The 13932-nt window shown below is 42.8% G+C and overlaps 1 protein-coding gene across 4 annotated transcripts in view; it reads left to right on the forward strand.

Moving 5' to 3' along the window:
• Nucleotides 1-13932, forward strand: part of ATRNL1 (attractin like 1) — a 512339-nt gene that overhangs the window by 27019 nt on the left and 471388 nt on the right. For all 4 annotated transcript variants that reach the window (XM_036027363.1, XM_028513523.2, XM_036027364.1 and 1 more), the window contains exons 4-5: nt 1316-1444; nt 2763-2971. In XM_036027363.1, coding sequence (XP_035883256.1) covers nt 1316-1444; nt 2763-2971 — 338 coding nt within the window. The remainder of the gene's footprint in view (nt 1-1315; nt 1445-2762; nt 2972-13932) is intronic.

Here is a 13932-nt window from a genome sequence, read left to right on the forward strand (position 1 = left end):
GGTTGTTTGGTGCAGACTGCGTGGTGTGGCATACAAGAGGCGGGAACCCTTGCTTATTTGATGCTTTGAAAATACTGATTGACAAACAACCAAGCAAATCTTTTTAAATATCCGTTTCAGAGAGATTAACTTTTTATTATAAAGGTTTGGGAATACTGTTTTTAGCAAAGCACTCATTTTGATATAATCCCTCTCCAGTGAAAACTATACATGTGCAGCTAAGGCTGGTGTTACGGAATTTGAATTCCGTGGTCAATCTCCTTTTAAGAATCTTCTGGCCCTTCACGCACAGGAGCTAGTAGATGTAATAATTGTTATCAGCGCATCAAGAGTGGATTACTTTTTGTTTGTGAGACTATGTTTGCCAAATAAGTCGACTATAATATTTTATCTGTTCTTTCCAACGTGCCCCGAATCAGGGAACTAGTTCCCGGTGGTGCCTGGACGCAGGTTTAACAGGAAGTGAGGGAACGGCCGCTTTGAGGGGTGCGGGTGGTTGTTAGGGCGCCCTTTCTTCCTCCGAGTGCGTGCTTTCACGGGTTTCCAGAGACGGTTGTGGCGTGAGTAAATGGAGACGTGCAGTTTTTCTCCATGAGCAAATAGGCTTAAAAGGGGGAGAAGTACCTGTTATTAACTTAAATTTTTCCTTTTGCATATTTATATTCCCCCAGCAAGTTAGTTATTTATTTTTGTGCCTATAGTATAAAATGAATAATGCAATACATTTTGGAATCGTTCTGTGTTAATACAATTTGTGTAAGTAAGCAAAACTTTAAAGAAATGTAAGAAGTATACATTTTTAGGTGACCTAAAACCTGTGGGTTAGTATTGGAAGTGAACAGCTTTTGCCGGAATGCCACTATAGTCACTTAGCTGGTGCGGGGTGTTCTTCTAGCGTCACCAGAATGTGCCACCAGGAGGGAGGAGGGAGGTGGCGAGGTCACTCGTTAGAGGGCCGAGGTGGCTTTAAGGGAAGGTTTGTGTACGGAGGTAAGTGGAAGACCACCCTAGGGTGTTAAGAGAGGGTGGACAGCAGGACAAGCGGAGAAATGGGGCGTTGCAGCCCCGACGGCGGGGGGGAGGGGCGAACAGGGAGAGTGGGGGCGTCAGAGCGGGTGTGAGCCCACGTGGCCTCCGCGGAAAAGGGCCCCCCGGGGAGAAATGGACGGGGACCCGTGTTAGCTCTGTTCTCCGGCTAGCTGCCCGTCCATGCAGATGCTGGGTGATCCCGACAGGCCTGTGGTTAGCAAACGTGACGGGAGGAGCCGTCCTGCGTAGGTTAACCTGCACGGCGCCCCGCCTTGCTCTCTTGCAGCGGCTTGATCGTCCCCGAAGTCCGGGGAAACGAGAGTGTGCCCGAGGTCGTTACCACGTCCGGCTACGCCCTGTTACACTTCTTCAGTGACGCTGCGTATAATCTAACTGGTTTCAACATTTTTTACTCGTGAGTACTTTTTTTTTTGTTAAATTTCGTAGTGTAATGATTTTTATAATTTTACTTAAAAGAGTTCATTGTGTAAATATCTTATATACAAGGAACAGGCTAGGGTGTCAAATTTCAAAACATACAGGGTCTCTCCGTGACCTGAAATGTTAATAACATGCCTCAAAATACTGACTAAGTTTGCATTAGGATAAATTTTAAGTCTCAGGACATGGCGGTAGCATGTTTGGTTGAAAATTGATTACGAAATTTGAAACTCTTGCTAAACGATTACGTAAACCAATGCAAACCGGTGCAGCGTGGCTTGCAGCAGCCTGTACGGGACTGCAGGGGGCGTCAGCTGGTCTGTGCTCCGAGGGGCAGCGGCCGAGGGTTTGCGGTTCTCCGGGCCCCAGACGGCAGGGGGCGCTCTGAGTCTGTTAGGCTCTTTGACCCTCATCTTGGCAATTCCGTCCAGTAGGAATTTTTCCCATTTTACTCATGAGAAAATTGAGGCTTTAGGAGACAAGGTAGGTGGTTATATCACTGTCTTCTCTAAACCAAAAGTAAATACTATTTATTGCAAATCTATTGTTTGTCTGACATTTATATAATTTCTTTTTTTTAATCTGAAAGTCCAAGGGCAAAGTAAAGTAGCCAGAGGTGCTTTCAGGTGCTTTCACAGGGATGGCGCCGAGGAAATCATGTTTCCCCCCTTTTTTAGGAGTGTAGAAAATGATAACCAGAGAGTTTCCATCAGAAATAAGACATTCTAAATATGTTGAACCAGAAGTTTATTATAGAATGTGTTTGTCCAAAGTATGTATGCAAGGGAGAATAAATTACAGTAGAATAGACGAGTCGGTTAAAGGGCCTTAAAATAATATTCGACAAACGTTTCATTTCTATGTAACAGCGTATAGATGGTAGCATGCTATTTCAATATTATAAAACAAGTTATAGCTTGGCTTCTCATGCAGTTTCAGGCATTCATGAATTTAACTGTTTCCCGTGAAATGTATATTCAGATTATTTGAGTACTCAGGTCGTTACAGAACTGCGTGTATCCTGCAGAGGCCTAGCGTGTCGTCCTTGGGAGTTCGGCATCCCGGTAGCCAGGCAAACTCACTGGATGAACTAAGGCCAGTTGCAAACAAATAGAACTGGGCTGCATTCGGGGTAAAAGGGCACAGAGTAGAAAGTTGAAGTCCCGTTGTGAAATTGTGTTAGCGAATGAGGGACCGAAGACGACATAAAATTGTAAAGCTGACAAAAATACCGACCAGAGTTTCTTGTTCAGTTATGTTGAATTTGAATGCCTGTGCACGGCGTTTTACAGAATCAACTCTTGCCCCAACAACTGCTCTGGCCACGGGAAGTGTACAACCAGCGCCTCCGCTCCGGGCCAAGTGTACTGTGAGTGTGATAAGTACTGGAAGGGCGAGGCGTGCGACATCCCGTACTGTAAAGCCAACTGCGGCAGCCCGGACCACGGTTACTGCGACCTCACCGGGGAGAAGTCCTGTGTCTGCAACGACAGTTGGCAAGGTGAGCCTGCATGGATGATGTCACCCAGTTTGAAGCTGGTTCATGTATCTGAGAGATGAATACAGATCTGCCCTCATCTGTTTTGCTAAAGTTTGCAACACCTGAATTTCAGTCCTTTGCTTTGCTTTTAGAATGTTCAGTTAACAATCAACTTCTTAATAGGTTTTTAGAATGTTCAGTTAATAATCAACTTCTTTTTTTTAAACGTTTTAAAAGTATTATACTCTTTTTTTTAAAGATTTTTAATTAATTAATTTATTTTTAGAGAGGGAAGGGAGGGAGAAAGAGAGAGAGAAACTTCAATGTGCGGTTGCTAGGGGCTGTGGCCTGCAACCCAGGCATGTGCCCTGACTGGGAATCGAACCTGCGACACTTTGGTTCACAGCCCACGCTCAATCCACTGAGCTACGCCAGCCAGGGCAACAATCAACTTCTTAATAGGTTTTTAGAATGTTCAGTTAACAAAAATCAGCTTCTTAATAGTTTGCTTCTTCAAAATAAAATTGGTATAGATTTTACCTACACTTTTTTGAGAATCAGTGAAGTTATATATGAAGCTCTTTAAATTGTAGCTGTGTGATCATTATTAATCTCCACAGATTTGGTGACTTGACTGAAAGGAACACATGGTGTGTTCAAATTTGATTTATGATAGGTAAATTGTTTATTACAAAAATAGATGCCTATTTTAAACATTTCTTAGGAAACACCGCCCTCTAGTGGCTCTTTGTAAAAGATCATAGCATATTTAAAAAGAGTATTTCATCTACTTAGTGCAAAAAATTCCTGAGGAAGGATTTCTAGACAGTTTTTTATAAATATCTGTCATTAAAGATTACTTTTAGACTACATTGAAGAGTTTTAGTTTATTTAAATTTTGGGTATAAAATCATAAATTTTGTCATTGTAGAATTAAATGAAGAGAGATCTGTTTTCCATGTACTCACCCATCCATAGCCTACTTTGTGCTGATTATATTTACATATCAAGAGCTTAGTTTGTGCAGATATATTAATCCTGTTGATGGAGGGAGCTTTGACTTATGAAACGCATATCAGTCAGTGACATGCCCACGTGTTACTCTAATACAGTTGTAGCAATACTTGCTATGACACCTAAGTAAAAACCAAAAGGAATATGATCCTCCTAGTTCTGTTCATCATTCTGAAGATCATTTTTTTAAAAGATTTTATTTATTTATTTTTTAGAGAGGGAAGGGAGGGAGATAGAGAGAGAGAAACATCAATGTACGGTTGCTGGGAGTTGTGGCCTGCAACCCAGGCATGTACCCTGACTGGGAATCGAACCTGCGACACTTTGGTTCGCAGTTGGTGCTCAATCCACTGAGCTATGCCAGCCAGGGCTTAGAGATCATTTTTTAAAAAACGTGCTACTGAGTATGCTGAGTACTTACTTCAAGGTGTTGTTTTAGGCTTTGTGAAAACTATGCCCATCTTCAACCCATGTTATCTCATTAAAGGGTTAGTTATTCCAGCCACGTAAAATACCAGTGATTACTTACTGAATCGAATTTGATTACCTGGTATGATTACGACAGGAAGAAATTTCTTGATGTTCTTTAATTATAGGGCCCTGTCTTTTATTAAGTGGCTATTCTAATAATTTGTGACCTTTCTTTTCCTAAAAAGTGCCTTGAAGTATCTTTCTTTTTTCATTTCTGTCTTGAAACTAAAATAATGTTATTTTTCTAAGGAGAACGTGGTATATCAAGAATATACTTAAGGCCTGGGAAATACAGGTATAGCTTATGCACGCAGTGATTTTCACGCTGCTGTTCGTCTTCATTTTATTTCCACATTCTTGAAAACGAAAGGGAAACATTTGTGTATACTGTTCTGTATGAACGTATCTGTGGTTTCTCATTCTGTCCTCTTATTCATCCTTCGAAATGTTTTATTTTCTGGGGTTTTCATCCTGTAGAGCTGGTTTAAAATAGTATCTGTTGTTTTTCCGGCCTTTCGCATTTTATTATTCTCCTTAGTAATGCCTCAAATCATAAAAATTCCTGATTCTTATAAGCAAATGGAAATGGGGAAGGAGAAACAGAGTGATACTGTGAATAGTTTTCTATATAGAAACACTTTTAAATAAGTTGTAAAATATTATAGGAATCATACCCATTTTGCACCACTATTAATTCGTGGTAACTGAAGAACTGACCTGAATTAGTGGGATGTGTCCACCAGGGGGCAGTGCTCGGTGGGCGACACGGTGTGTTGCTGGGTTCCTTTGAGCATCAGGCTGGACCCCTGTGTCTGGTTTCCAGGAGGTTGGCGTTGTGACTGAAATAGTTGGGGGAAAAGGCTGTTTTTATTTCAGATATGTGGAATGTGGAGGAGTCACAGAGGGAAAAACAAAAAGAGGTTTGTTTCTAGGACGTCTGGGAAATGATCAAAGAACCGGAGATATTTGAAGCTGAGAGCTAAGGAGGCCGTCTTTCTGAGGGTCCAAATCTGGCAGTTTTCTGGGATGTGTTACTGGGAGCTGGATTCTTTGGGTTGAAAAGAACAGATCGTTGCTACCTCCGCTCTATTTTATACTCTTATGTGGGTTAACTTCGGTTATTCTGTTTGGTTCTGTGCCAGTATTAATACAAAATAAGTGTTAGGGTCTAGAAATTGAGATTTTATGAAGAGAACACACAGGAAAAATCTAGCTTCATATTAAGTCTTGAGTTCCCTTCCTGAACACTTCTCGAGTGCTGCCCCCCCCCGCCATCTTCCTGTCTCCCCGTTTTCTCAGTTTAGTTTCCCTGGGGAGCCCCTCCTGGGACTCTGCTCGGCCATCACCATACCCGCTCTGCCTCCTCTAACTTTCTCAGCGAACTCTTTCTTCCTTAACAGTCTTCGTTCATCTTTTTAGCATTTGAGGCATTTTTCCAAATTACGTAGGAGTGTATTTTAAGGATAGATAGCACCATTAGAGTCAATTGTTCCCCTTTTCCTGTAGAAGGTACTTACAAAAACCGAAAGCCAAAGTAGTTGAGAATATAGAAAATGCCAAATGCAGCATTTTTGGAAGGCATACAAATTTCTTTTACGACGTTTAAGTTCTGTCATAATGTACACCCACCAAATTACTTGAAGGATGGGGGCCTGTGTGGGCTCATGTGCTCCTGTGACATTTCTCACGTAGTGAAATTTGTATAAGTTTCAGTAAGTCAAAGGAGAAAAAAAGGCAACGTTGAAAAGCACTTTCCTTTTAAATACAATTTCAATAAAATATTTTAAAATACAGATCGCTGCCATCATTGACAGGACATGGGCTTAGTAGTTCTCTCCTGCCTGCTCAGAAAAACTCTGCAACCTGAGATGTTTGGTAAGATTAGACAGTTTTAAAAAGACAAACCACCAGGCTTCCGGGACAGTTTTTCTTAATCCATCACAGCAGAACATTTTCCCCCTGTACTGCGGGGACGAAAAGCAGGTTGCCATGTCTTACATGCCAGATAGTCACCGAGCCATTTGGAGATTGCCCCTGTGCCCCTCCCCTTGGTTCCAGAAGCTCCTGCTCAACCCTGGCGTTCGGCCCCTTTCAAGGTGTTCGGAGTGTGTGCTGTAGTTTCAGTATTTCTCCTCAACCCAGTCCAGTCACAGTTCTCCTGTAAGGATTGGAGTTTTCAGCCTTTGAATCACTAGGCGAGAGACAGTGTCTGAGTATGTAAGTCATGTGACTTGATCATGTATGTATGGTGCCTCTGATTCTTCATGTAAAGTCCCACTGTGTTTGGACATACTGCGGTGTCCGGCATGCCCTCCGTCCTTCACTGTCTCGAGGCCCTGCTCACGGCTGAACCCCCTCCCAGAACAGCCTCCCCGCGTCGACACGCTGGTCCGAGGTCAGATCTCCCCGTCACATGCTCTCCGGGGGCCCCCGCCTCATTCACGTGTAACGCCTATCACATTCATGTTTGTGTGCTGCTTGGACTCTTTTTCCTACGGACCCGTAAGCTCCGTGAAGTTAAAATGACTGTGTTCCAATGACCTTTGTGTCCCCAGCACCTTCTGTAGTGCCCGATGTGTAGTGGGCACTCCGTTTTTTTATTTTATTTTTGATTGAATGGATTAGAATTGTATTAGATTGTTAGTGTATTGATACATGGACTTTACAATATAGATGTTTGAGAAGGCTACTGGTCCGGTGAGTTATGTAACTTGCTTGGCATAGAAATCAGAATTTTAAATGTGGGGAGAAACAATTGAGTTTGAGCATTTGGTTCTTGGACCATTTATGATGTTTGCTGCACTTTTGGTCTCAGATTCTAACATCCGCCACCGGGTGGCAGTGTCGGCCACCAGGACGCACTTCAACTCCAAGGCATCGTTCCAGTTGTATGAACTTGGTAATTGGTTCATTTTAGAAGAATGTAAAATCTATTGTCTCAGACTCATGGATATTTTATCCAAAAGTAGTCTTTCCTGGGTTAGTCATGTCATATATTAGGAGATAGTCGGTTACTTGAAGGCAGCGCATGAGAGCTGTGAGTCACGGCACCATTCACAGAATATTCCGTGGTAGACGTCTAGGCTCCTTCCTCACAGCGGCTGGAACACTCGCCACCACTTGTGTTGGTGCCTCTGACTTGGGTAAGCAGGGTGAGCAAAACCCGCTCTCAATCCTAGCCAGCTGGGTGTTTGTGGGTTCCAACTAATCAGAACCAAAGTCTGGAAAGCTTTGTTTCAAGCCTTCCGCAACTCAAAAAGGGTAAGTGGGAAACCACCGATCCTTGCTAGTAGACGGAAGTTTCTTTTCAGACTGCAATGGCATCATTGGCCTGAACTCTAAGAACCAAGCATTCTTGGGACACACCTGGTCTGACGTTTGCCACTCACACAATTCACTGTTCTATAAACCTGCTAACAGTGGACATTTAAACATGCACTAATATCGATACCGGGCCTTTGCAGGTTGGTTTGATGACCTAGAAAATGTTTAGAATGCTTGGGAGACTGAAACAAAACAAAATGTTACTGACGACATGAGCAGAGAGGACTCTCGCACTGGTGGCATCTCGTGTTGCCTGTCTCCGGAGAACCTCAGATTCAGCCGCACACTGAACCGTAGGGCTGTTTCCGAAACGATACGTAGAAGTTACCTGTGCCACTCTAAAAATCTCCTTTCTCAGCATATTTCCCCTTTCCTGTGAGCAATCCAATTTCTGCTGGGAAATTGCCCTTCACTCACCGGGAGGAGTGTTGATGGAGGAGATAGCCAGGCACCTGTCCGGTCAGAACGTGATTTGTCGGCCTCTTTATAGCCCTCTCCGGATTTCTCCATGTTTTTTTTTTTCCAGTAAATTCCCAGCTTTCCTAGCCAAAATTAGTTTCTGTGGCCTACAACGAAAGAAATCTAACTGATAAAATAACCCTAGGGAAACAGTTAGAAGGCATACCTAACTTTTTTTCCCGTTATTAGAGTTGTTTAAAATAACAGAAGTGGATCTGCAGGGTAGAGTTATTTACAGAAACACAGCCTCACAGCCTGCATTTGATGTATGTAGTTCAGAGTTAACCGTATATGTAATGTTAAAAGAAAATAAATAAAACTTGCCCTTTTACATATGTGCCTTAATAGAAAATAAATATTTTTTTCATGATGGCATAGATGAAATACGAATTAAAGGTATGAATCAAAACTGTATCAAGAAGGAGTCTAGGTCGAGAGCAGATCAACTGCTCTGGGGGGAGGGGGTGGGGGAGGGGAGGGGGGAGGGGGAGCAGACAGCAGTGTGGTGATTGCGGGGTGGGGGTGGGAGAGGGGGTAAAGGGAATCCATGGTACTGGAGAAAAATACAATAGTACATGCATAAATAAATACAAATTTCAAAACGTTTAAAATTCTGGAGCAAGATTTTTCTCCCTGAAAAATCCCTTATTTTGGGGTTCTTTTCCTGCTTTAAATTATATAAAGAAGCTCCACTCAGGCTCATTCTTGCTTGGAGGAATCAGAGCCCGCTGTTAAAATATTAACCAGCAAAACGGGACAATGCAACCGTTTCGTTGTTGGCGGAGATAAAACTTTACTGCCAGGTTTTCCGTGCTGTGTCTCTGTGCATAACAGTTACAGTTTTTCGGGTAATATCAGACATTAATGTATCGGTCTGCTCATAAATTTGGGGCACCTTCGGGGAATTGCTGTCTCGCTCACTTGAAGACATTAAATTTTTATCCTTCTTTATGGAAACAGTGTCATTTTATAAATTTAATTTGTGTAAAAGAAATAAAAAATTTTTTGTACTGATTTCCATTATAAAATCAGAGATAGATTCCTTCAGGAAACACCTTCCAGGGCAAAACCATTACAGTACCTGGGAAAGAAGAAAATGCAGTTTGGTAGTTCTGGGATTGCTTTGGAAAAACTTCCAAAAACATTTTAGTACTTTATTCTTGGTTTTTTTTTCCCTTTGCTATTATCTGCTAATTGGATTTACTTGTGATTATAGGCATTTTTTTGCTTGAAATTTTACTGTTCTCTTTGGGCGTGTATATTTATAATATCTGATACCACTAGTCTTCATTAACTTATTTTGCCTGCAGACTTAATTATATTTAGTCTCCTTGTGTATAGAACGGGGGGGGGGGGGATTGACTTAATAACAATAAAGTTACTATTATGAAGCTTTCATTGTAGTATTAAGTACAGCCTCATTTTATATTCACAGAACCCCTCTGTTCTTCTAGCTGTAATCTCCATGGTTAAACTGGAGCTTAGAGAAGTTAAGTAACTCCTCCAAGGTTTTACAGCTGATACCTAGGAAAGCTTGGTTTGACTGTATGCTCATGCTTTTGACCTTTTAGAGCTCTAAGGTTATTTCCATTCATCCATTCATTCATTCATTCACAAAGTGTACCCAGAGGCAAATCCTGGAGGGGTTGTAGACTGCATTAGGCATTTTCATTTTATTTTAAGTCTGATGGGAAATGATCGAACTGCTTCAAGTAGAGGAATGACAGGGGTAGATTTGTATTTGTAATTATTCTGGTTGCACCGTGGAGAGTTGAACGTGACGGGAAGGGCGCAAGAGTGGAAATGAGGCTACCAGGTCGGAGACTGTTGCAAGAGTCCAGGTGAGCGTGGATGCTGGCTTGGAGTAGGATGTCGGTTGGAAAGGAAGACATCAGTGGCTGGCGTCTGGCTGAGGTGACAGAATGAAAAGTATTTATCATTGTAAAGACGGATACTCAGACACCAGCGCATCCCAGTGGACGCTGACCTTGGCCGGGAGCAGGGTGCTGGAGCAGGATGCTGGGGCAGGGTGCTGGGCCTGCGGCCGTCCGCTGTGCAGAGGTCTGGACTGTGTCAGGAGGGGCCGGGGGACTGGGGCGGGGATGCGGGGCAGCATCTACTTCCTCAAAGCACGCCCATGTTCGGGCTGGTGGAGAGGCTGAATCCCTGCATGTCTAATGAACGTCTGTCCGGGATTTATTGGTGGGTTGGGTTCGGGCTGTGGGAGGAAGAGAGAACTCAAGAACAGAGCTGAGGTCTTTGCCCTGAGCAACTGGATGAAGGAAGTGCCGTCTGCTGAGATGAGACACCCGGGCCAAGGGGCAGATCCAGGAGAGAAGCAGCAAGACTTTGGTTCTGGACGTGGCAGGTTCGAGGTGGTCGCTAGGCACATGGCTAGACATCCCAGTGGAGACGTCACATCGGTAGTTTGAGTTCCCATCTGGGATTCCAGAGAGGTCGTGGGGCAGGAGAAATAAGTCGGAGACCCATCAGCGCGTTATTCTAACACTGAGATTCCAGACCAGCTTTCCCCCTCGAAAACCTGTCTCTCAGTGGCCTGCCACTCAGGCCTGAAGTCACAGCACGAGGAACTCATTCATGCTCTTTGAGTCGTGAAACTACACATAATCTGTGGAAGAGGAACACATTCAATCTTTATGAAAACCTGCCGTAATGTGGATCATTTTATTGCTTCCTTTCCCAGGCAGCTGAGACCTGCTCATCTTGCGGGGAGTCCCGCACCGACTGTTGGAAGTCTTGCAGGGAGACTTATGCAGAGCTGTCGGATCAGGGGCCAGATTAGGCAGTGGGGGGGGGGGGGGTTTGTGGATGTGCTTTTATAAAAAGGGGAGTCTGGGAAGGCCTTAAATGCAGATATCAACGCCAGAGTTTTAATGGAGGGTGAAGGCCTTGTGTATATAAACTGTTCTTTATAGTTATCTGCATCTTAAATTAATATTCATTTTATAAATTTATGTTTTAAATCATTTTAGTTATATAATGCAGAAAGCTACCAATGATGACACTCAATTTTCTTTAAAGTTTTAATTCTATTCATAAACCTTTCATTCTATTTATGAATGTATTCATTCAGGGTAAAATAAAAACAATCTGTACAGTTGGCTACAGACTACTCCTTCTGATAATTTCTGCAAGTTACGTAAAATGTGCGAGTGACGGAGATAGGAAGAATTTTGACTGCTATTTTCTCCTGTGTAGAAAAATTAGATAGTTTAGATTATAGACTCAAAAAAACCCTCTAGAATCCTGTTTTCTGTATTAAATAATGTTTTGTTTAATTAAAATAATTAATTAAATTAGCTTTTAGTATTAGTTTCTCCAAACTACTCTCACACGTTCCCACACACTTACCTTTCGGAGGTAAGCCGTTTCACTGGGCTGAAATCCAGGTGTTGTCAGGGCCCGAAATCCAGGTGTTGTCAGGGCCGCACCCCCTCCGGCGGCTCGAGGAAGGACCCGCGTCCCCGACTTTCCCAGCTTCCGGGGCGGCCAGCCCCACATCCCCCGCCTTCCTTCCCCTTCCTCCGCCTCCGAAACTTGCAGCGCAGCATCCTGCTTCCTTCGCCACGTTGCTGCTCCTTCCGGAGCCCAGTCTCCCTCCCTGCAGAGGACCCTTGTGATAGCCTGCAGAGTCCCCTTCGATCATCCGGGAGAAACCCCCCAGTTCCAGACCCCACATTTATTCTGATCTCAAGGCCCCTTTTGCCAGATAAGGTAAATATTCACAGGTTCCGTTGGGTATGGCCTAGGTGTTTTTGGGGGGCCATTACTCAGCCTTCCACAAACTTGCTCTGAAATATTTTGCTTTAGGGAAGATTTTCTATATCCTTGACTCTAAAGAATTTTACATGCCATTGACCCCCGTCCAACCCTGTCAGGTAGTATCCTGGCGTTATCTGACAGCACACAACTGTGTCTTTGCACGGTAACTCTTTTTTCACTTTCTATTTAGAAAGTGTTTCAAACTTATAGAAAAGTTGCAAAAATAAGAATAGCTAAGTCCTGGCTGGCGTAGCTCAGTGGATTGAGCGTGGGCTGAGAACCAAAGTGTCGCAGGTTTGATTCCCAGTCAGGGTACATGCCTGGGTTGCAGGCCATGACCCCCCAGCAACTGCACATTGATGTTTCTCTTTCTCTCTCTATCTCCCTCCCTTCCCTCTCTAAAAATAAATAAATAAAATCTTTTTTTAAAAAAAGAATAGCTATGTGTATTCAAATGTCCTGTACCAAGTTTACCTATTATATCCTATTTTATCCTATTTTCTTTATTACTCCTGACTGGCATGATTTACAATAAATCTACATTTCCTTCTCTAGAACACCAAATAGAAAGCTGTAGCAGTAGCTATATCAGTCATACATAATGCCCGTCTGCTCTCATTCTTGTCAGTTCGATTAGAGATGGGCAGACTTTTGTGCAAAGGGCCGTGTAGTAAATAGTTTCAGCTGTGTTGACGGTCTGACCTCTGTTGCAGCTACTCAGCTCTGCGGGTGTCCTGCGAAAGCGCCACAGACAGTTCTTAAATGAATGAACACGCTGTGTTCTAATTAAACTCTAGCTACCAAAACAGGGAGTGGGCTGGATTATGCCCATGGGTTATCGTTTGTCAACCCAAGTTAAATGAGTTCTAAGTGATTCAGAATTGTAGTTAAAATTTTTTTGAAATCAGTGTGTTCCTTTAATTTCTTTGGTTACCAACAAATGGTTCAGAATCTTTTCACTCAAAAATAAAAAGCTTTTTATATCCAGTTACAAGCTTGTGTCATTATCAGAGAGAGAATTTAGGGTGCTACTCAGTTGTACCTGAAAAATGCAGACTCGTAGAATGTAAGTTTTGAAAGGACTTGGAAGGTGAATGAATGAATGAATGAGTGAGTGAATAAGTGCATGGGTGAGGGAACAGATAAACAGATGAAAACTAAACATAGGCTGATGTTTCTCAAATTAGGGCTGGTTTGGAAGTTTTTAAATATTGTGATTCAATGATAATCTAAGATTAAAAATTTATTTTTATTGTTGTGCAAGTACAGTTGTCTCCATTTTACCTCTACCAGTCTCCCCCTCCCCACCCATCCCCGCCTCCTACCCTGGATCCTTCCCTGCTTTGGCTTTGTCCGTGGGTCCTTTATACGAGTTCCTTGACGAACCCTCCCCTTCTTTTCCATGTTATTCGTCTCCCTGCTTCCGGTTACTCTCAGTTTGTTCTTTATTTCAAGTTAAATTTTTTGATGTAAGCAAATTTAGGATCAAGTAAACGATCTCATATTTGAGTAACGATGCCACTTGATTGTAATACCAGCCTTGGTGTTGGCCGGTAAGTTGGGACGGAGCAGTATTCCCTGTTGTAGGCTAAAAAGAAAGTTATCGGAGTGTACCGATGCATTTGTGACAAGTGAAGGTCGAATGACCACGTGGCATAATGTATGAACTGAAAAGGTTTTTAAAGGGTAGAGGAAGGAAACATGATGGGGAAATGATGTTGTCAAAATAATGCAGACATCCTAAACCTGTGTGGGGAAAGGTGCTGTGAGAATTACTGTCATTTCCAACCTCGGACCAAGGATGTCGGAGCAAAACAACGTCATCTCTCCTAGTAAATAAACACTAAGCTTATAGGTTGTATGTTTGTGTATATATACATATAATTTATAAATTTATGTTGATTTTATATTTATACAGGAACTTTAAACAT

Source organism: Phyllostomus discolor, chromosome 5 (genome assembly GCF_004126475.2).
Source record: "Phyllostomus discolor isolate MPI-MPIP mPhyDis1 chromosome 5, mPhyDis1.pri.v3, whole genome shotgun sequence".
NCBI lineage: Eukaryota > Metazoa > Chordata > Mammalia > Chiroptera > Phyllostomidae > Phyllostomus > Phyllostomus discolor.